General features: G+C 37.9%; 1 protein-coding gene across 2 annotated transcripts in view; it reads left to right on the forward strand.

Moving 5' to 3' along the window:
- Window positions 1-25,151, forward strand: part of LOC119498085 (guanine nucleotide-binding protein G(olf) subunit alpha) — a 68,581-nt gene that overhangs the window by 9,467 nt on the left and 33,963 nt on the right. The window contains exons 1-5 of one of the 2 annotated variants that reach the window (XM_037786582.1): window positions 10,340-11,202; window positions 11,484-11,556; window positions 12,343-12,397; window positions 12,555-12,674; window positions 21,371-21,468. In XM_037786582.1, coding sequence (XP_037642510.1) covers window positions 11,064-11,202; window positions 11,484-11,556; window positions 12,343-12,397; window positions 12,555-12,674; window positions 21,371-21,468 — 485 coding nt within the window. In that variant the 5' untranslated portion in view covers window positions 10,340-11,063. Of the gene's footprint in view, window positions 1-10,339; window positions 11,203-11,483; window positions 11,557-12,342; window positions 12,398-12,554; window positions 12,675-21,370; window positions 21,469-25,151 lie in introns of those variants that run through there. The other variant, XM_037786581.1, reaches the window with a different exon arrangement.

The raw sequence follows: 25,151 nt of genomic DNA on the forward strand, positions 1-25,151 counted from the left end.
ACAGAATGAGAGAACAAGATAGAAAAGAAATAAATCTCAGGGTACATTCCCAAAAAGTTTCTGACTATGTCCCAGTGGCTGCAGGCTCCTATAAAAGTCTTTAAGAGGCCTCTCTATGTGAAATAGATCAATAGTTCAACTATCTGTTAAAGGAAAGGTGGTTTATGTTAATCAAAATAAGAAAGAGTTGTGATGTGACTACCAGAGTTAAAATTAATCGCCTTCAAATTAGGGCTGCAACTAACGATTATTTTCATTCTTGATTCATCTGTTGATTATTTTCTCGATTAATCGATTAGTTGTTTGGTCTATAAAAAGTCAGAAAACGGTGAAAAATGTCGATCAGTGTTTCCCAAAGCCCAAGATGACGTCCTCAAATGTCTTGTTTTGTCCACAACTCAAAGATATTCAGTTTATTGTCTTAGAGGAGTAAAGAAACCAAAACATATTCACATTTAAGAAGCTGGAATCAGAGAATTTAGATTTTTTTTTCTTAAAAAAATTACTCAAACCGATTAATCGATTATCAAAATAGTGGCAATTAATTTAATATAGCTGAAAGCTAATTAATAAATCAATTAATCATGGCAGCTTTAAATCGCATCGCATCGCATCGCATCGCATCGCATCGCATCGCATTAGGAATGCAACTAATGATTATTTTCATTGTCAATTATTTTTTCGATTAATCGATTAGTTGTTTGGTCTATAAAATGTCAGAAAATTATGAAAAATGTCAATCAGTGTTTCACAAAGCCCAACATGACGTCCTCAAATGTCTTGTTATGTCCACAACTCAAAGATAAAACCAGAAAATATTCACATTAAGAAGCTGGAATCCAAGAAATTTGACAATTTTTTTTCTTAAAAAATACTCAAACTGATTAATCAATTATCAAAATAGTTGGCGATTAATTTAATAGTTGACAAATCAATTGATCGGTACAGCCCTTGATCAGTGAGTTTGTGTTTTAGACACGTGAAGTCAAATACATGATGTATTTTGTGTCATGAAAGGTATCAAACTTAATATGGACTCCTCTTGTGTCCTATTTGAAGGCACTATTTATTAGTCTCACGCCGTGTAAAAATGCAATAAAAACGTTTGATAATTCAATTCAGAAAATCAGAATTCCTTCAATTGAGTTCTTTCAGACTTCATACTTCAGTGCAGGAATACAGCGATGGGAACTGGAAGGCCAGTTCCGATTATTTCTTGGAAAGGAAGTCACTTTATTGTTCAGTCTCTTGGATCAGATTCTGTACAGGCCTACGATAATATCTGCTACAGCTTTCCTAGATGTCCTTAACTGGCTGTTTCATATCTCAGCCTTATCACCGTTCATGAGCCTGAACAACAGGCTGCTAGCAATGTAGTGCTGAACTGAGGCAGGCAGGCCAATGAATAGCCTGTTGAAAGTCACTCATTGTCATGTTTTGTCTGTTTTTTTTGTGCTTGTGAAGCCATATTTTGGAAAAATACTCACTCATGTTGTCCCTCCCCTTTAATTCCCAGCAGAGCCAGGTGAACTTTGCTTCAGTCTAAATGGGTTTTTCATTGACCATTGCTGAACTTTGCTACTAAACTGACTTCCCAGTTAATGCAATGAGCAACAGGAGGTACTGGAGTATGAATTATTGTCATGTTTATGATGCTGATAGCAGAATCAGCTGAATCAAAGTGAACCACGCCACAGCAGAAGGACATTGGACTCTGTTTATTCTCCACGTTTTTGCTTACTGTATAATTTAGACTTTATCAAGAGCCTCTGCCTCTTAAGAGAGCACTAAGTTCTTTCCAGCTTAGTAATAAAAAAATCCAGGGAGGCTAATTTTAGCTTGATATCATTTGGGTGTGTGCCTCGTTTTTACAGTCCATGCTTCAGTTACAGTCCGGGCTAGTGAATAAGTGTTGAAGATTTATATAGTGTCAGATTAGGTTTATTCAGTTCAATGACCGGTATACTCTTTACCCAGCCAGAAGGCCCATGCATTTGACTGTAATTCATTTATTTATTTAAGCGCAATAATTTTGCAGTCTTCAAAATGAAACTGCATTGTTGAGCGTTGGTCATTGATTAGCAGCTATTTTTAAGGGCCTTTGTGGTTGCCAGTTTTCCAGTACTGCTCCACTATCAGTCTGAAAATAGTAAAAACATCTTTGTCAGACTTTGAAAACAGAATTTACTTACAATAGAGTATTTTTAGATATTTGTATCACTACGTTTACTCAAGCAAAGGATCTGAAAACTACTCCAACACTGCACATGTACACATACTGACGTTATGAAAGATAACTGCTGCTATTACTTACAAATATCATAATGATAGTTTAAAGCTCCCCTCCAGACATGTTGGAAGACATAAAAATAATCTGCTTTGAATAATGATTTGTATCTGATGTGGTTTTTACCACGAAAAAAGTTCACTTACCTTGTTAAGAATTATTTCTACTCCTTCCTTCTCATTGAAGAATCCACAATCAATGAATATGCAAATTAGGGCTGTCACAATATCAGATTTTCAATTTTCCTGGCCAAAAGAATTCACGATAACGATATTATCACGATATCTATAGAGAATAAAAAATAATTCTAATAATGCTATCAGTCAAATTCATCTTTAACTTTGTTTATTGTGCGGTTTGTCTCTTTTTTTGGCAAATTTAATTACACTCAAAATACGAGTGTAGGGAGGTGAAGAGGTCTGTAACCATAACTGTACATATAAAACGGTTTAAGAGATGCTGGATTATTTACATTATACAGTATTATCATATGTGTATTATTAACATGATATCAATATTTCATTTTTAAATATCAGGTTATCGTCAAACACCGGTATGTCGTGACCAGGGTGATTTTAGTTGTTATAGTAAACTAACACTAAAATGAAAATAATCAGTGAAAAATATTTTGAAACTAAATAAAAACTAAATCCTTTAAGAAAAACTAAACTAAAACTATAATTCCTGGTTATACTAATAATACAAAATAAAATAAAAATGAGCATTAATTAATTTCAGTTTTAGTATTTTAGCTATAATAATATATCATTACTGAAAAAAGGTAACAGCATGAATTTCCCTCAACTCTCGTGACATTGGACCACAGAAACTGAACGGACTTGACCTTCCAGGAGATGGCACTATGCCACAATCGGACACTAAATTAGTGCAAAGATTAAATATTAAACATTATGGCCATTCCTACACAATTCTCCAACCATGTATTTTGTATGTATATTTAGCTACTTCTGAGACATTATAGCTGGCCCTAACAAAAACAAACTAAAACTAAATATATAAATCTAAAACTAAATATTTCTGAAAAACTGAAAGTAAACTAAAACCAGCAAACACGCTGAAAACTAACTAAAACTAAACTGAAATGAAATTGAAAAGTTGAAACTAAAACAAAATAAAAACGAATTCAAAAATTCTTAACTATTTTTAATTAGGGCTGTCAAAGTTAACGCAACTTTGTTTTAACACCACTAATTTCTTTAACGCGTTAACGCAATCGATCTTTCAGAGGTTGTAGTGAGTCAGTTTTAAAGCTAGTGCTTTAATACTTATATAATAAGTATTATATATCATATATAATATATATCATATATTATATAATTAATGCTACATTTTTGCAAGGAAAAACTGGCATGGCCATTTTCAAAGGGGTCCTCTGACCTCTAACCTCAAGATATGTGAATGAAAATGGGTTCTATGGATACCCACGAGTCTCCCCTTTACAGACATGCTCACTTTATGATAATCACATGCAGTTTATGGGCAAGTCATAGTCAAGTCAGCACACTGACACACTGACAGCTGTTGTTGCCTGTTTGTCATTATTTTGTGTTAATTGATTTTCAATATTAAATATATAAATACATTTGCATAAAGCAGCATAATTTGTGATTAATTGCAATGAACTATGCCCTACTGAATATATAAAAACTAAGTGTATAAAAAATATTTCTGAAGAACTGAAACTAAACTAAAATTAAATTGAAAAGTCAGAACTAAAATAATTAATTGAAAATTCTAAACTATTATCACCTTGGTCACGACACCCCTAATGCAAATATTGTTCATTCAAGTTTAACTGCTGGACACAAGATGTCTCCTCCTACTTCACTGATAAGTCAGTTATCAATATATGTGAACTGGATGCTCCAAGTTTCTACAATACACTTGTGTTAGCTGGTTGTAATGTCAAAAAATCCTGCTCAAATGTCCACGTCTTAAACTAAGATTTAAGGAGGGCAGGGAGTAACTTTTCCCCTCTTCGGCAGATGAATTTAAAATGATATGAACCCTAACCTTTACAGTTTAGTTAGGAGGAAGCCACAGACAAATATCAGACAGTACTTCCTAAAAAAGGCCGATCATTTCATGCTGTAAAAGCCTGCTTGTGTATCATTGCTAGGGAGCTGTATGCGGTGCTGCCTCTAACCACTAGAGAGTGATGTGGGCCAGTCACTAGTTTTGACCTTGCTTTCTGAGGTGGGGAGATTTTATTTTCCTTTTTGATGAGGGTGTAGGGGGCTGGCGGTTGTAATATTTCACACCAATATAGGTGAAGGGAGAATTCCAGTTTCGATTTGCATGCCGCACAACTTTGTTGCACTTATTTCACTACATGAGACTAGCATTTGCATTGTGTTTGCATAATGGAGACAATAACAGAACACTCCTTGTTGGATGGTACACAAATAATCATTCATGGCTGCCTCATGCTTTAGAGTGAGGATTTTTTAATACAAGCATACAGTACATTTGTCATTTTTTTTCCTGACCTGAATACAACAGTGTAGTATTGTATGTTAGCCTAGCATTAGCTCAACCTTAAGGCCGGCCTACCAACTTTTGTTGCTCATGAATGAGAAAGATTTCATTTTCTGTTTCACACATACTGACAGAGACATTAAAAATATGTCTGCTAGCTACAGGTAACACAGCGTACGTGTAAAGTGCAGTGTTGGTTACTGTAAAGTCAAACCTGTACAAACCCACACCCCATGTTGGCCTAGTTTACAGGAAGCCACAGCAAGCTAAACATAAATGTCAGACAATGCTCACAACATTGACACTGCCAGAGTGGTTCATAAGCAGATGAAAGATTGAATCCATTTTTGGGGAAGCCTTTGCATGATGTATAATCTACTGCAATGGTTTCCAAACCATTTATGTATACTTGCCACCTCTTGTCACTATTAATGTCCATAAGTTATAACCAGCAGTCCAACCAATATGTGATTCTTCCTTCTCAGATTGTTTATTTTGCATCATTTTTAGAGGCTTGAAGAGGTAGAAAAAGCAAAGATTAGAGGAAAATCTAATAATAAAGTAATAACATGTTTTTTCTTCTTCCTGATTTTTTAAAATTTTTTTACAAGTTTATTTGACAGGGACCACGTATAATGAACATACAGGTGAACAATAATATTTCTATTTCATGCCATTTTATACTTCTACTCCACTATTAAGTTGTCTATTATGTTGTACTTGTTATTCCACTACATTAATTTGACAACTTTAGTTGTTAGTTACTTTGCAGAGTCAGACTGTTAACACAAAATATAAATCAACTAATACATTTTGATGTATTATTATGGATTAAGGCATCTGGCAGTACACAAAGTAGTTGACATTAGCGCCACCTTTACCAGCTGCAACACTGATATCATATATATTATTATGAAATTACCCTTTTCTGCATAATGGGTGCTTTTACTTTTAGTACTTTAAGTATATTTTGATGCCATGTACTTTTACTCAAGTCAGGTTTTGAATACAGTTATTTGTATTTTATTCGTCTACGACATACTAGTTTTCTTCATTCTCTCAATGATGACCCCCTGACCTGTAATCAGTGGTGGAAGAAGTACTCAGATCATTTACTTAAGTGAAAATAGTAATACCACAGTGTAGAAATACTCTGTTACAAGTAAAAGTCTTGGATTCAAAATCTTACTTTAGTAAAAGTACATAAGTATTAGCATCAAAATATACTTAAAGTAGCAAAAGTAAAAGTACTCGATTATGCAGAATAATGTATATTATATTGGATTCTAATCATTGATAGATTAATGTACGAATCACAATATTACAGCTGGTAAAGGTGAAGCTGATTCTGACTACTTTATATACTACTGGGTAGTTTCATCTATAATAAAACATCAGCATTTATTTTTTGATTATATTTTGTATTAATAATCTGAATCTAGAATTTAACTATTTACTGTAAAGCTTTAAAATAAATGTAGTGGAGCAAACAGTATAATATTTCCCTCTGCAATGTAGTGGAGTAGAAGTATAAAGTTACATCAAATGGAATTAGTAAAGTAAAGTACAAGTAACTCAGAATTGTACTTTGTAAGTTACCTTCCACCACTGTATAATATATATACTTATATATTTTTAGTTTTAGTGAAGGATCATAGTAGGCTACTTCCTCCACCACGTAATTCTAGGCCTCCTTATTTCCAGAACTACAGTGATGGCCTCCAGGCCTGTAATAATACTATAAAATAAAAGTACCTGCAAATTGTACTTAAGTAACCTACAGTACTTGAGTAAATGCACTTAGTTACTTTCCACCGCTGTATGTATAATAATACAGTATAAATCTCTGAAAGGGGCCATTTTGTACAATGAATACTTTTACTTTTGTTACTTTAAGTACATTTTGCTGATAATACTTCTGTAATTTTGCTTGAGAAAAATCACAGAGTAGTTTTACACTTAAATAAAAGACCGGGTACTTCCACCACTGAGTATTACTACTTTTACTTTTAGTGAAGGATCTTAGTTCTCTCAAGGAATGATAGCCTCCAGGCCTGGAATGTATAAAGTAGTAGGCTGCTTCCTCCACCACGTAATTCTAGTCCTCCTTATTTACAGAACTACAATGATGGCCTCCAGGCCTGTAATAATACTATAAAATACAAGTACCTCAAAATTGTACTTAAGTACAGTACTGGAGTTAATAGCACATATTTAATTTCTACCACCGTGTGTGTGGTGTTAAATAATACAGTATACACCTCTGGAAGGGATCATTTTGCAAGAGTTTTATTTGTTATACTTTTAAGTTAATTTTGTAGCTTATACTTCTTTTACTTTTAGTAAAGGATCAGAGTACTTCCTTCACCACAAACTTGTAGTCCTCCTTCTCTCAAGGACTACAATGATGGTAATGTATAAAATACAAGTACCTTAAAAATTGTATTCAAGTACAGTACTTGAGTAAATATATACATAGTTACTTTCCACCACTGTATGATATGTATCGTAATACAGTATAAACCTCTGAAAGGGGCCATTTTGCACAATGAGTACCTTAACTATTGATACTTTAAATTCATTTTTCTGCTTATACTTCTGCACTTTTAATTTTAGTAAATGATCTAAATACTTCCTCCACCATGTACTTGTAGTCCTCATTCTCTCAAGGACTACAATGATGGACCCCAGGCCTGTGAAGTATAAAATGGCTAAAAATACCTCCAAATTACAGCACTTGAGTAAATGCAATTAATTACTTCCCACCACTGTATAAAATGTATACTAATACAGTATAAACCTCTGAAAGGAGCCATTTTGCACAATGAGTACTTTTACTATTGATACTTTCAATTCATTTTTTCTGCTTATACTTCTGCACTTTTACTTTTAGTAAAGTATCTTAATACTTCCTCCACCATGTACTAGTGGTCTCTACAAGTACTACACTGATGGCCCCCAGGCCTGTAATGTATAAAATAGGCTAAAAATACCTCCAAATTACAGCACTTGAGTAAATGCAATTAATTACTTCCCACCACTGTATAAAATGTATACTAATACAGTATAAACCTCTGAAAGGAGCCATTTTGCACAATGAGTACTTTTACTATTGATACTTTCAATTCATTTTTTCTGCTTATACTTCTGCACTTTTACTTTTAGTAAAGTATCTTAATACTTCCTCCACCATGTACTAGTGGTCTCTACAAGTACTACACTGATGGCCCCCAGGCCTGTAATGTATAAAATAGGCTAAAAATACCTCCAAATTACAGCACTTGAGTAAATGCAATGAATTACTTTCCACCACTGTATACAATGTATACTAATACAGTATTTTTATTTATTTGCACATATATGAAACTGCACAAACAAAAGTATAAACCTCTGAAAGGGGCCATTTTGCACAATGAGTACTTTTTACTATTGATACTTTAAATTCATTTTTTCTGCTTATACTTCTGCACTTTTTACTTTAGTAAATTATCCTAATACTTCCTCAACCATGTACCTGTAGTCCTCCTTCTCTCGAGGACTACAATGATGGCCTCTAATGTATAAAGTAGAAGTACCTCAAAATTGTACTTAAGTACAGTACTTGAGTAAATGCAGTTACATCCCACCACTGTATAAAATGTATACTAATACAGTATAAACCTCTGAAAGGGGCCATTTTGCACAATGAATACTTTTACTATTGATACTTTCAATTCATTTTTCTGCTTATACTTCTGCACTTTTACTTTTAGTAAATGATCTTAATACTTCCTCCACCATGTACTAGTGGTCTCTACAAGTACTACACTGATAGCCCCCAGGCCTGTAATGTATAAAATAGGCTAAAAATACCTCCAAATTACAGCACTTGAGTAAATGCAAATAAATACTTTCCACCACTGTATAAAATATATACTAATACAGTATTTGTATTTATTTGCACATATATGAAACTGCACAAACAAAAGTATAAACCTATGAAAGGGGCCATTTTGCACAATGAGTACTTTTACTATTGATACTTTAAATTAATTTTTCTGCTTATACTTCTGCACTTTTTACTTTTAGTAAATGATCTTAATACTTCCTCCACCATGTACTAGTGGTCTCTACAAGGACTACAATGATGGCCCCCAGGCCTGTAATGTATAAAATACAAGTACCTCAAAATTGTTCTTAAGTACAGTACTGGAGTTAATGCACTTATTTAATTTCTACCACTGTGTGTGTGTTGTGTTTAATAATACAGTATACACCTGTGAAAGGGATCATTTTGCAAGAGTAGTTTTATTTTTTATACTTTAAGTTAATTTTGTAGCTTACACTTCTTTTACTTTTAGTAAAATGATCTGAATACTTCCTCCACCATGTACTTGTAGTCCTCATTCTCTCGAGGCCTACAATGATGGACCCCAGGCCTGTAAAGTATAAAATAGGCTAAAAAATACCTCCAAATTACAGCACTTGAGTAAATGCAATTAATTACTTTCCACCACTGTATAAAATGTATACTAATACAGTATAAACCTGAACGGGGCCATTTTACAATTTTTTTACTATTGATACTTTAAATTCATTTAAATTCTGCTTATACTTCTGCACTTTTTACTTTTAATGAATGATCTTAATACTTCCTCCACCATGTACTAGTGGTCCTCATTCTCTACAAGGACTACAATGATGACCTCTAATGTATAAAGTACAAGTACCTCAAAATTGTACTTAAGTACAGTACTTGAGTAAATGCAGTTACTTTCTACCACTGTATAATATGTATACTAATACAGTATAAACCTCTGAAAGGGGCCATTTTGCACAATGAGTACTTTTACTATTGATACTTTAAATTAATTTCCCTGCTTATACTTCTGCACTTTTACTTTTAGTAAATGATCTTAATACTTCCTCCACCATGTACTAGTGGTCTCTCAAGGACTACAATAATGGCCTCCAGGCCTGTAATGTATAAACTACAAGTACCTAAACATTTTATTCAAGTACAGTACTTGATTAAATATACATAGTTACTTTCCACCACTGTATAAAATGTATACTAATACAGTATAAACATCTGAAAGGGGCCATTTTGCACAATGAGTACTTTTACTATTGATACTTTAAAGTCATTTTGAATGCTTATACTTCTGCACTTTTACTTTTAGTAAATGATCTTAATACTTCCTCCACCACTGAGTATTACTACTTTTACTTTTAGTAAATGATCTTAATACTTCCTCCACCACTGAGTATTACTACTTTTACTTTTAGTAAATGATCTTAATGGTCTTAGTGGTCCTCATTCTCTCAAGGACTACAATGATGGCCCCCAGGCCTGTAATGTATAAACTACAGAGATAGGTAAAGCCCAGTGCATACACACACACACAGACAGACTGTAAATGGGTTGCCAGGTTGGGTCAGGGCCACCTCACTGCCTGTAAGCCAACAAGAAGAAGAAGAAGAAGAAGAAGAAGAAGAAGAGACCCAGCCCCTCTGCTCTCTGTAAACCAGCACACACACACACACACACAGACAGAGAGAGAGTCGTCCGGGGTTTCCACCCTCTCTCTACCGATTAATAGTTAGATATCAGGACAGCGACGGGACTAAACCAGGAATGGCTCCTCTCCCTTCTTCCACACGCCAGTTATAACCTGCTCTCGTATCAGTGCGGTGCTTTGGGCTGTTAATGTTATAACCGGCTGTATTATCAGGTTGTTAATGTTACAGTTTAACGCGGGTTTGTTGTCCACCTCCTCACGGTCCACGGTTACTTCCTGGTGCCACAGAGAGAGGCAGTGCTGAGTTAAAGAGACAGAGATAGAAAAAACACACACATACTGAGAGAGAAGAGAAGAGAAGAGAGGGGTTGGAGCCGCGATAGGAACAGTTGACTGGATTCCCAGACATTGTAAACCCTCTCTCTCTCCTCTTATTTATATGTATTTTTGATATTTCTCCGTCGTTATTCTTCCGTTGGTTTGTACACTAACGGACGGTTGGATGACGGTTGGCTGACGGTTGGCTGCGGCTAAAGCGGGACTAGTAACGGGGGAACAGATATATATATATATATATATTTATATATATATATTTATATAAATATATATATATATATTATTCCTCCCTCCGACGGAGAGAAGCCTCGCACCGATTTTTCTTCCTTTTTTTATTTTACAGTAGATTCCTCTGTGTGTTTTTAAACCCCACACAAATCATCCCGGGGTTGTTATTTTTCTATATTTTGTACCACAAGGAAGGGTTAGGGCGACGGAAGATGGGTTGTTTGGGCAACAGCAAGACTGAAGATCAACGCATCGACGAAAAGGCACAACGAGAGGCGAATAAAAAGATAGAGAAACAGCTGCAGAAGGAAAGACAAGCGTATAAAGCCACACACAGGCTCTTATTACTGGGTAAGGCTGGTTGTTTCTGTCTCTAAATGTGAGCTAATCCCTGTCGTTTAGCGAACACGTAGCCCCTCCGTTTGACAGCAGCAGCGCTTTGCAATAATATGTCATGGGGGTGGATATATATATATATATATATTGATGGAAAGCGAAGCTCCACAGAGCCTACAATTAACTGTGCTTCATGTCCAAAAACACGTATGGTTGTCACGCTAACCTGGATGCCCATGTTCGTGCTCGTTTCGGTGGTATTTTGATGTGTTTTTGTGGGTCTATTTTCTCCGAAGGTGCGGGAGAGTCCGGAAAAAGCACCATTGTGAAGCAGATGAGGATCCTACACGTCAACGGCTTCAACGCGGAGTGAGTTGCTATATAACCTCCTAAATAAGCCACATTAACGCCCTTAAAAACATCATATTAATGCTTTATTCGTATGGCCTCTCTTGCTAATGAATAACACTGTGGAGGCCAGAATAGCCTGTGAATGGATTTTCCCCAGGCACTGCAGCGCCTGTTGGGCCCAGTATCCCATGCAAAGCAGCTAATATCTTTACCCCCACCTCCTTCTCTCTCTCTCTCTCTCTCTCGCTCTCTCTCTGCCTTTTCCTCCTTTTCTTCGTGTACATGTACAGTTATCATACATATGTGATGATCTCGGTGTCACACAGATGCCAAATAATTCCCCGTTTCCTGTTTCATGTGAGAGAGGGTGAAAGGTTGTGATCGACACCAGGCCTATTGATGATTTGTTTTGCTGCAAGGCCTTGCATGGCATTGATCTTACCAGTGGTCTATTTTAAACAGGCCTAGTACATGTCAAGAGTCCTGTAACTGTATGAAAATACCCTATATGTGGTGTATGTGGAGGCAGGTTTTTTTTTAGAAAATAGAAGGCATAATCTTGCATTTTTAAAGATTTAACAAAATGACTACAACATCCCTTTTACTTTTACCCCCCATCCTGCATTTCACTGTTACCTCTCCCAGCCTCGACACCTGTGCCATAAGTATAATTGTATTAAGAATACAGTCTAACCTGGCTGTAACCTCTATCTTACTCATGACCACCTTGATGATAAATCTTTTGTGGTCTGCTGTGGTTGATGTTTTCGTAACCGCTTGCCCCACACGTCTATTCCCATGCAGAGAAAAGAAACAGAAAATCCAAGATATTCGGAAAAACGTGAAGGATGCCATAGTGGTGAGTTTTCATCTGTATCGCTTTCTAAAATGTGCTCAATGTCTCTGTTGCAATGCAATCCCACTTTACTGATTATTATTATTATACAGGCTTACGATTTAGATTTTTTTTTCCTGTATTCATCCTGTTTAATGCTTGCTTTTTTTCTGTTTTGTAGACTATAGTGTCTGCGATGAGCACTTTAATACCCCCAGTCCCGCTAGCCAACCCAGAGGACCAATTCAGAATCGAATACATCAAAAGCATAGCACCCCTCTCCGACTTTGACTACTCACAGGTAAGACGTTCACAAAGTTTGTGTGCAGATGTGAATATGTGTGAGAGAGACTTGTACAGTACACATGTGCTTTTTTTGTCTTTCTTAATGTGTGTTTGTGTGGGTGTTGGATGCTATGTGACGAGAGCATTTGCTGTTTTTTTTATGGCCAACAATGTAGATCTTGCTGATATAGCTCAGTGATGTCAGATGTCATTTTGCTATAGCAGATCTAATTCTCTTCTTTAATTTACTCCTTTTTATGACGTGGTGGGGTCTTATTTTAACAAAACAAAGCTAAGGGCATTGTGTTTCCCTTAGGAGATATGAAGTTATGAATGGAAATGTCAGCTAACTTGTATAAAATGGTCGATTCAGGTGCTTGTCAAAGGTTTGATTCCCAGATGTACTGGATGTGGATTTGGATGCAAGTTGGAGCACATGGGATTCTTTTCAGTGTGTGATCAGCCATTTGATAGCGCTTGGTCATGTGTTGGAAATGTGGATAATGTTTTACATAATTTTGAAAGTGTTCCTTGTTTGACACCGGCTGTGCAGAACAGCAAAACAGTGAACTCTTAGAGGTCTGAATTTTATTTTTTTTGTTGTTGATACACTTTTATAGGAACAAAATGAAGGTATTAACATGTTATTATTTATGAATCAAGTACAGAGTTAGTCTCTTTTTGGTGTATTGACCCACATTTTTCTTTTGGTTTTATTGGAGTTGACGGTCATCGCTATTCATGTTGAGGGAGCTGAAACTACAAGTTAATTAATGGATTAGTATATCAACAGAACAATAATTGGCAACTATTTTGATAGCTGATTAATCGTTTAAGTTATTTTTCAAGCAAAAATTACAAAGATTCCCAAGTTCCAGCTTCTCTGGTGGGCGATTTGCTGCATATATTTGTTTTTTATCATTTTAAAAGGAATATCGTTGAGTTTTGGACTGTTGGTCGGACAAAGCATGACATTTGAAGCCTTAAAATTTTTTATTTTGACATTAATCGATAATGAAAATAGGGCTGCCCCATCTTAATCGATTAGTCAACTTATTGGTAGTTTTTGTCTTAGTCAACTAAGATTTCTTTATTCGATTAGTCATTTTTTTTTAATGCTTTTTTCATGTTGAATGATTTATTTCCAAGAAACCCATGAGCACATCTCTGGTAATCACAAGATATAAAGTGGTGCTTTTGTGTGAGAAACTCAGTTTTATAGATCCGTCGATTAAATCAACTAATCGATTAGTCGACAACATCGTATGTGTGTTAGTTGACTAAGAATTTCTCCGGTCGAGGACAGCCCTAAATTAATATAATAGTTAGTTGCAGCCCAGCGTCTTTTATCTTTGGGAAATATTTGATCAAGTCCGCAGCTGCTCACCTTATAAAAAGATTTTGAGGAATGAATTTCACATGTGTGTTTTATCTCTTAGCCACAATATGGCATATGACTTTTGCAACAAGGCCTCAAAATCTAGCTAATATTCAGGCCTTGTGGAGAGGATACTACTACTCACTGTCTTATTTATTACTTCACTGCTTTGTTTTCTTTACATCTTTGCACGATGTTTCCCAGCTTCCCTCAGCAACTTTATTTAATGCTACATCACAAGAATATCCAGTAGAAGGATCTTGGATGTTAATTTCCCGACAGGGCCCACAGTGATTGTTAACAGGGCAGCAGTAGCCTGTGCTGCTGTGATGTTGTGTTGTGTGTGAGGGCCAGGGCCATGGGGAGAGCCGGCGTTGAGTTCCCAGGCCCGGCCAGGCCAAAGGGAACAACATGGCTCTGTTTGGACTGTCTGTGCTTGTCATCGGTCTCAGGCTTCACTTGTGCCGTCAGTGTCACCACTACATTGTCACTTAGTGCCACCAGGCATGATATCCAATACAGCAGCGCAGGATCACGGCCAATCAGTAACTTGTGGCTTTCACCTGTTGGCGCCGTTGTGAAAAGTGGAAGTATGTTTGACCTGGAAACTTTTGGAGGGATGATGTCATGGTGAACCATGTCCATTCATCTTTAAGGGAAACTTTCTCTTAACAAAGCGCACGTCAATCAGTTTCAGTTGTTGTTTTGTGATAAGTTATTGACGTGGATAGAAAAACAAATTAGCTAGTAATGTTTGACGTCCTACATTTCCCTGAATGACATGCTGTATATGTAAAGGTGGTTGTAGCTTTGGTTGTACCATTTAGAAAGTTTTTATCAGGGCTGCAACGAAGGATTATTTTCATTATCAACTAATTTGCCTATTGTTTTCTCAATTTAACCGATTAGTTGTATATAAAATGTCAATCAGTGTTTCCCAAAGCCCAAGATGACGTCTTCAAATGTCTTGTTTTGTCCACAACTCAAAGATATTCAGTTTACTGTCAAAGAGGAGTAAAGAAACCAGAAAATATTCACATTTAAGAAGCTGGAATCGGGAATTTTGACTTTTTTGTCTTGAAATAGTTTGCAATTAATTTAATAGTTGACAACTAATCGAGTAATCGTTGCAGCTCTAGTTGTTTCTGACCAACAGCCCAGAATTTTCTCAATCAGTTATTCAACCAAACGTTTTGGTGTTAATTTTCACAGTACAATCATCACGCTCAAAGTGACCTGGTCATATGACGTACCTTACTGAGACAATATGAAAGTCTTTACACATCACTAAAATGCTTTACTGCATAGTGGTGACCATGGAGATGAGTCATTAAACTAGCTTTTATTGGCTGCGACTCCTCAAAAATAAACTCCCAACTCGTTCTAATCTGTTTCTGCTCAGAACATTTTCTGAAACCGATTTAATCAAAGCATCTCTGTACTTTGGTAAATGAAAGGAAAAGTTCTTCAGGCATTCTGAGGTAGATCAAGCCTTCATTTACTCAGGCACATTATAGGTTAAAATCTCCTATCTATCTCTGCTGTGTTCTCTACCTTCTTTCATGAAGGCTGGACTCACCCTTATGTTGTGTTTACAGTTGTTGGTTTTTGCAGTAGCGATTGAAATAATAGTGTTGTTAATCAAATGATATAACTTTATCGGGCATTATAATTTGACGTGATAGCGTAGTTAGGTTTTTCCCGTCAATTTAATTTAATCTGAGAACAATGTTGTAGTGTGGAGTGTCTGGTTGGTCAAATAGGAAGGCGACAAGTGACATAACTAAGGCTGCATTGCATCATGGATAGAACATGAATATTAAGAATACATGCCTCCAACACAACAAAATAGGCCTGAAAGTGTTAGCTACACTCGGGAACTTGTAAGACAACCTTTTCCCCTTGTCGTATATGTAAATCGACATGCTTAGTTTTGCTGGCCTTCATCATCAAAGCATCCTTTTTTTGTAAAAGCTTTCCCTGCAGTAGCTTGGGATAACAGTAGGCCCATGGAAAAGAAAGCACCGACACAAACGGTCGTCTATGCAAATGGAAACAAATGCCACTGTGGTGGCTATGCTAGCCACCCGACAGCGTCCGACGACTGAAGTGGAGCAAATTCAAATGAGCCCACTGTTTTTACACCATGTAGCTTTCTCTCCATCAGACATGCAATCCTGTCCTTCTGATGCTAAAGGAAGAAGGTCACTGTAACTATTGAGTAGCATTTGAGACCTGTCAATGTTATTTCTATACACTCTCAACAAAAGGTCAAGGATTAGCCCCACAAAAGTTTGTTCTTGGGATTTTTTTCTTTAAGGTATGAATTACCATGTGTTGTGCAAGGTGAGCTACATGCTATGTTCAGCCTCACCCATCGTTGAACTGATCTATTTTTGTGTTGGGGATGCAGAATTACTGTACCGACGAATGCTTTAAATCTTCTTCTACATCAGCAACTGTCAGTGTAACTTCAGTTAATGTTGTCTGATGTCAGTTTACAGGCCAACCCATAATTACGACTCTCTATTAAGGAACGTGACCTGCTTTGTGTTGCTTTTGTTCTTCACTACAGCCGTTAAGGGTAGCACCTCTATAGCATTCCCTTGTTGTTAGCTTCGTGGTGATCTGCTTATGATGAACAGCTTCAGTCCTGGAAGTTGTTTTTTTTTTCCTTAAATTGATTACCTGAAGATCCATGATGTGGGGCAAAGGGTAGCACGAAGGGCTGCTCCGTTTTTTGGATCCGTGTTATGAAAGATGAACAGTCTCGAACAGTCGCTCCCTCTCTCCTTTGCTCTCTTTTTTTAGCTAAAGTAGTCTGTACTCCAGTGTGTAACCCATGAAAGTTAGGTCTCTGTGCTGCGTGACTGTTCTTTAACACAGCTATTCTATTCAAATCCAGTAAATGATGGTTTGCCGGAGCTAGCTGGTTGTCTAGCTGGCTATGTATGGAGGGATTTGAGATTAGTGGCTGTACGTTTTGCTCTAAGGCCAAAGGTCTCTTTACCCAAAGGAATTCTAATGTCCCCTCGCGACGGAAGATGCAAGCCATTTGCTCCACAACTTTGTTTTGCTAAGTCGAATCAGATTTAGGCCATTTTGTTCCCTGTGTCAGCCTGACCTATATGATTCAAGTGAAATATTACATCACGCACACAACTTGATTAACACTGAAACTGAGGCTGAACTGAGAGTCGGTCCTAACAGAGCCACCAGAGGATCAGCATCTCATGTCTGATGATGGAGGGGGGAGTGGACTGGGAAGAGTTAAAAAAGCTTGTGTTAAAGCAAATTCCCTCCTGGTGTCTTTCTGTGTTATCAGTTCCTCTGTAGGGCAGTGCAGCACACACTGCATTTATTCAAAGGCCCAGTGTCACACGCCTCTGTGGAAAAGAGCCCTGAGGACCATACTCTGCTTTTTTTTTTTCTCCACTCTCTGCCCCTTCCACCCTCTACCCCTCGTCCTTCCTCCATCCAGTTTGCTAGCTTTGTCGGGCCCTTCTTCTGGGTTTCAAGCCCCTCGATGTCTGCTGGTTTAAAAAAAAAAAAAAAAAAATTGTCGAGACTTGCAGAACTAATAACAGAAGAATGTAATCAGCGCTGTTGAATCTTATTGATAGTAGTTGAGGTGGGTGTTAAAGTTTGACTGCAACAGAAGTGGAAGCAAATACAGGCAAGAAAGCAAACATGGCCTCATTTTCTTTGTTAATCAAGAGTTTGGTGTAGCAGGTAAATGCAAAACCTGAACCATGGTTGTAAAATTAAAAATAATGGTATAATGTACGTAAACACCCTTAACATGATGGCATCCCTGTTTAGGTTATTCTTGTGTCGGAAGTGTGAGCTTATATTCTTCTGTAACAAAAAAAAAGTAAACAGATGTTAACATCTCTATTTCTCTGTGAGACTTCAGTGGATTTCTTCCATGTTGAACTTAATCACCGGATCTGCCGAGAGGAGATCTCCCGGAGCATGTGATCATTTATCAGGCTCCTTCTCCCTCGCTCTCTCTCTGGTTCGGGGCTACTTTCACCCTCTCCCCAGTCAGAGCGCAGAGCCAGTGCTGAGTGCAGAGAGTCATGTGGTGGTTCCAGGCTAGAGGAGGAGCCCATCTGAGAGACATGTGCACAGGAGGCGACGGACGAGGGATATTAGCCCAATCATCTTAGTTTAGGGCATACAGAGAGTCCTGGGAAATGTCTCAAAGTCATTGATAAGACGAGCTCCCCCCCATAGTGCTCCCCATGTATCATCATTTACAGCATCATATGGATGGAGTTTGCGCAGCAGGAAGTGGAGAAGTTATATTTGTATATTTTAGGAGATGTAATGAACTGTTTCTGTAGTGTTATCTGAATTTGATCACAGTTATGGCCTCCGAGTGTACCACCCTTTGTTGCTTTAGGTTACAGTGCAGAGAAGAGAGCTTGTGAGAAAGTCATGAGCTTAAATTCAATTCTGTATCAAGGAAGTGAATGAGAACTCGAATCACCTCCCTCTGCTGCTGCAAATAGCTTTTTTTGGGAAGTTTTTTTGAAATGTAAAATCAGTATTTCTGCTTTCACATTCGAATACTTGTTTACAGAGTGGCCTACAATTATGCTGTTATGGCATAATGAGAAGGATATTACTTTAAGTTTGATGTGACCCTCTTTTACTTGGATAGACAACATGTGAGAAGCTGTCAAAAGGAAGAAATAGTGGGCAGCACTACGAAGAGCATTCATATGACCATTTGTAACTGAGTTACTGTAGTCTTTGCACGTTCTGGTTTGTATTTTGAGTAGATTTCAGTACAAATACTTCTACCTCTACGATTAATATGACAAATAATATGATAAATGTTAAAGGAACGCTTGATCATTATGGAAATAAAGCTTGATTGCTTTCTTTAAGACAGGAGAAAATTGATATTTTATATCAATGAATGTCTGTGCATTAAGTACATAGCTGTTGGAGCTTGTATCTTGTTTGTTTAATTCGTACACAACAGAACAAAAATGTAAAAAATAGTGGTTTTAGGGGGAGTTACATGCTGGAACTACTTCTTGACGAACAGTTTATATATCCACCAGCATGCTTGTGCTGCGTCTCTGGCTGTAGTGCAGATTGCTAGATTGGGTCTGTGAGTTCAGGTTTTAGTGTAGTTCCCCGTACAAGCTCAATGGTACAGTATCAAACCTGGCAACCTCATTTTGACTACAAGACTCTGGGAAGTTGTGCACAGCACTGTGCCCAGCTGTTGGTAGTCATATTTTTGTCTGGACCACAGAGGGCCAGCCCTACAAACGCAAATGTCTGTCACTGAGTGACTGACTGAGTGATGAAGTTACAGGATTGGTCGGCCAAGTATTGGAGTTTCCTCATTGGCCGTTGCTCTTTCAAAATGAAAAGGCGGGGAACAGTCCTTTATGCAAATGAACCCACACGTCCGGCTCTTTGACAAGTTGTCATACTAGGCGATCTAGTTCTAAAATAAAACAAGATTCAGCAGTGGCATAGCCTATTTCTGGCTTAAAATGTTTTCAGAAGTAGATTTTGGTAGATTGTTTACACGGAATAACAGAAAATTTACAAGCAGGCTGCCATCCTGTTAAGAAAACAAATAAGCGTGTTTCCCAAGATGTTGAGCTATGCCTTTAAGTAAATACTAATACTTGTTGAGTAAGATATTCTACTACTGTCTTTGCTCTTTTACTAATGAACGCCAGTCGTTGACACCAAGCTGCTTTAACTAAACAGCTCTGTGCCCACCAGTAGAAGACAGTGGTTGTCGTGGGCATATGTGGGTATGTGTGTATTGTGTGTAACTGTAAGGGGGGTACTTGGTGCAGTTGAGAAACTGTGTATATGACCAATTAGTTCTCTTTGGATAAATATACACCGATCAGCCATAACATTATGACCACTGACAGGTGAAGTGAATAACATTGATTATCTCGTTACAATGGCATCTGGCAGTGGGTGGGATATATTAGTCAGCAAGTGAGCATTTTGAACTTTGAACTTTGTGTTGGAAGCAGAAAAAATGGGCAAGCGTAAGGATGTGAGCAACTTTGACAAGGGCCAAATTGTGATGGCTAGACGACTGGGTCAGAGCATCTCCAGAACTGCAGCTCTTGTTGGATGTTCCCGGTCTCTGGTGGTCAGGGCCTACCAAAAGTGGTCCAGGGCAAAGGTGTCAGAACACACAGTGCATCACAGTTTGTTGCGTATGGGGCTGCGTAGCCGCAGACCGGTCAGGGTGACCCATGCTGTCCTAATGTTATGGCTGATCGGTGTATATACAAAATGGGCAATAGAATTTGTAGTAGAAGTTTGTTTATATCCAGTTGTCATGGAGTTTCAACAACTTTAAGTCACATTTTCAAAGTACAGTTCAGATTTGCCAAATGTCTGCAGTTACTGAACACATGTCATACTTGCCTATTAATACTCACCTGTATTTTCTACAGTATGTATGCAAAAAGTCTGTAAAGTGGGCATGTTGTTGGCCTTTGTGTGTAGGTCTAAATGAAGTAAACATCCTTTAATGACCATTTTATCACTCTGGAAAAGATCATGTTATACTTTTAAGGATCTTTATTAAAAGTGGACTATAAAGCTCACGAAGGAGGCTGTTCATAAAGTAGCTTTAGGTGGGTTTACCCTGTGCAGTGTGCTTCAACAGTATCAATATAAATGGATTCAAGACCGATGAGCTTCCCATCATGACATTATACTTTAAAGGCAGGGTTGGTAAAGATTTTAGAAACACTTTCTGTTATATTAGTTTAAATTCTCATTTAATCCCGACAGCAATCAATAAATCAAATGCTCTGACAAAAAAAAGAAAAAAACTTGGTATCTTAGGCTGTCGCAGGACTGTAATAAACCCGTCCAATCATTTCATTCAACCCGAATGTAATGATTGGACGGGGTACCTGTCTCTCTGCCTGCCTACTTACCTACCTGAGCGCCAGCTTGACAGATGTGAGTACTAACAATAACCACGTTTGCCAATCACGTTCATCATGATATTTTTCTGTTCGTAATGATAATAGTGGGGGGAGTGGCTTTGGAGGGAGGCCTGAAGGGGATGGACTGTCAGTGTTGCTGGCTTGGCGACTTTCTTGCTACATTTAGCGACTTTTGGAGCTGGTGCTGCTAGCTACTTTTATTGGAAAAGAATTGGCAGCACTGGGCTGGGTTTTTTCAGTTGGATCATTTTTAAAAGTCTAGTGTACTCTTGCTAGTTTCTCAAGATCGCCCACCCTGCCTTAAAGTCTTTTTGTTGTCCAATATACGTTATTGTCTGTTTCTTAATGTTTATTTTTTTTTCTTTTCCTCAGGAGTTCTTTGATCATGCAAAGAAGCTGTGGGACGACGAGGGAGTGAAGGCGTGCTTTGAGAGGTCCAACGAGTACCAGCTCATCGACTGTGCACAATAGTGAGTTCAAACATTTAAAGACGTTTTATGAAGTTTTGGATACTTGCAGGCTCACAAAAGATTGTTTATGACTGCATACATTATGTAATCAGTTATTTGTGCAGCTACATTGTAATGAGAACAAGACGAGTGCAGTGTTTTTTTTACAGCCTGTAAACTATTGTCACATCCCTGCTCTGTACATCCTCTTTGTGTCATGTTTGAGGTGAGCGCTCTGCGGTGTGTGCTGGTGTCATGTCATATATGAATATGGCTGAGGTATGTTTACTCTGGGTGTGGCGAGGCAAGCAGCAGTTGTATTCTTCCTTTGGAAAATTATACGTATATCTCCTCGTGTCGGTGTGTTTGACATCTCACCATGACGATATGCAAAGCCTGGTCTGACCTGTATTAAAATGCCCAATTCATTGGAATTGTGTTTGTATACTATGTGTCTGTAAACACATGTAATAATGCTGTAGTTAAAGTTGCTCATGTTAGTGTTAGTGATGGTAACAACCTACTTGTGGAGTTGATAGACTACATTTCATGGTCTCTAAGGCTGGACAAAAGCTACTGTATGTGGGTCATGATTTGATTTTGGCTACAATCTGTATAGAGTTTTTCCTAATACCAATTGTACTCCAGATACTGTAGTTAGGAAATACTGATAACTGCAGCAGTGTGGCAAGGCGCAGAACTGATGCCTCTTTGCACGGTGCCCCAGATTGTTTGGAAGGCTCCTTCTTTACCTTGGGCCACCATAGGGTGCTGGTTGTACACAGTGGAAGGCCCCTGTCTTGCCTGTAAAAGGAAGTTTGGGTATGCAAAGTGACTCACTGATTACAGTGCTCTCCTTCTGCTTCCTCTCTGACTCACCTCTGGATTCACATGTAAATATGAGGACATGGTACAGACTCAGGAGTGCAGCCCGCTGGAAGTTGTCCCCTCCCGTCCCAAAGGTTGGCTCCCTTTATCTCCCAGGGTTCGGTCAAAGGCACACATTATCAACGACTGGAGATATTGTCTTGTCAGCGATCTGCGAGCACCGCGTAACATGGATGTAGCGTCGAGATGTTTTAAAGATGGTATAGCACGTAGACAAACAGTCTCTGTGCTCCCTTCCTGAATATCTTCCGTTCCTTGAACATAAATTTGACTTCGGGTCAAGTCTTCCCCTGGTTGCCCTGCCTGAAAGCAGCTTCCATAGAAAGGAGAGAGATAGTCAGGTGATGGTTGGAGGAGTCACATGAATCTGTAAGGTGGAGCTGTTACAGTCCAAGGCCTGTGTTTGTCTTTGCTGCTCTGAGTCAGTGACTGTGTGCAGTACGACTGCACAATATGCAATGTGTTTATTTTAGTCAGTATTCCAGTATATCATAATATTGTGGTGTCATCAACATTTCAAATCTTCTTTCTTAATGTCCTTGTTACAACACTGTGAATGCGTTCTGAATAGGGATGTCACGATACCAATACCAGTGAAATTCCACGATTCTCGACACCAATTTGATACCACCGTAAAAAACAAAAGTAAAACAATGAATCCCATATACTTCAACATAAACTACTTTATTATCGTTTGTGTACTGGTTTTTGTTAGGAAGTTAATCAGGTCATAATTCCTTTTCTATTATCTTTTTTATATTGCTGTGAAAGCATCTCCTTGAAACAACTGAATTTATTCAAGTTTCTCGCCAAAAACTATATTTTACAAGATTACATTTGAATACATGATGATAACATTAGAATTTACCTTCGACCAATACTAATTTTTACTGAATTATAACCAACTATTATAATGAAAGCATCATAATGTAAATCAATGGCACCTTCCACAAAGAGTATAGAAGCAAAGGGACGAAACTCTATAAATATTTATAATATTTTATTGTTCAACACAGGCCATTTCGGTATAATATGACAATAGAATAGAAATAATTTTGTTTTACTTCTGTACGGCACTTTTTAGGCGGACATCCGATAGTCGCTTTCAGTCCAAAATGGCGGAAGCGTAGCTTTGCTGCTGGGCGCTGATGTTGCAATGGAACGAACAATTGACTTTCACTTCTTGGCAATATACGTTCTTTGCCTCCTCTCCCTGTGTCCCAAACTAATTGTCTATTGTCCCCGGGACGATGGGACGCCGTCTTGAACCCTGATGGTACCTGCTGTGCTGTAGAAAAACAAGTTTTTAAGAATTTTGGCATCAACTTAGTACCGAAGTATCGGTTCTCGTGACATCCCTACTTCTGACTGTTGAAATGAGAAAGAACATTCAATGTTGTGATAACTGAAAACCACTGAGGCTTGCAACCAGCTGAAGCACTGAGAATACAGCTGTCCTGTGACATGAGTAAATATTAACAGAGAGAAATGAAGACAGTGAAAAGCATACAGTATTTAAATAGTGGTACTTCTCTGGTGTTGCAGTGCATTTATTGGTTTTGAACTTGGTCGCTGTGCTTTCTGTCCTTACGTTGTAAGTAGCCAGTATTTTTTTTTTTTGCATGGAAGTTATGATACATCTACTCTGAGGCTTAACTGTTTATTTTAAGTCCCAATTGTGCTCCCTGCTTCCAACCTCCTCCTCTTCAGTATCATTCATTTTTTGATTGCTTCTCTCTCCTGCCCTTCTTGCTGTCTTCCTGTCGCCGCCTCTCTGTTACGCTGCTGCTTCTGATTGGTTAACAGCTGGTGAGCTGTTGTATGTTTGGCCAATAAATCATCATCAAGCTAACAAATTTATTTTACTGGTGTGTAAAGGAAATAGATACAATCATAATAAGTTACAGCTATATGGGGTTTAGTGTACAAACTGAGATTCCAGTTTTGATGTAGTTAATAATTATGCAGCCCTGGTGTGCTGGCTCTTACTTGTATTTGTCAGTAGTTTTGTGTTTCTCCTGCTTGAATGGCAGCTCAGTTGTGTGATAGCTGTTGTGTTTTGTTGCTCGATGCTTTTCCTCGTCTATAGGAGTGATTTTTGGAGCAGGAAAAAAAGCAGTTTTCACATTTGTAATTAATTTAGAAATCTCAGTGAAACATCACAATCTGCCTCTATTGTCAGTGTGTTTGATTGATGTCTGGAATCTGTCAGACTGCGTGGCCTCTCACTTACTTCCTCTCTCAGTTTTAACCTCTGTATGAACTATGTGCATGGAGGGCATTCATAGATACTCTGTCCTACATGGCTGCAGACCTGTCTGTGTGTAAAGCCCCCCTCCCACACATATCTATTGTTGTTGCTACCACTAAACTACACTAGCTGTTCTCAGCGACTCTCCTGGAAGTAGTGAAACACTGGCAGACGGCTGCCGCAGCCAACTGGGTTGAAAGGAAGGGAGCAGAGGTCATAACTTTGGACTCAGGCTGTATTTAAACAAATTGTTTGGAGAATGTTGTGTGTTGCTATTCCTCTAAGTTCAAGACTATAAGGGCCTGTCTGTTAGCTTGTCCCTTCCTCTCAGTACGAGCTACTTTTTAGCTTATTACCGACCCAACCCGCTCTTATAATCAGTACAGGAAGCTTTCATTTCATCTTCTACTTTTCTTCTCTACACCTGCTCTCTCTTATTTTTTTGTACTGAACTTCCACAGATTTGTGTTTGTGTTGTAGGCTACGTCTTGGATCACAGATGTGATAAGGGTGCTTTCAGTCACTCGGAGTAAACTAAAGAGGAAGTTGGCCGACATGTGGCTGT

This window comes from Sebastes umbrosus, chromosome 12, assembly GCF_015220745.1.
Source record: "Sebastes umbrosus isolate fSebUmb1 chromosome 12, fSebUmb1.pri, whole genome shotgun sequence".
NCBI lineage: Eukaryota > Metazoa > Chordata > Actinopteri > Perciformes > Sebastidae > Sebastes > Sebastes umbrosus.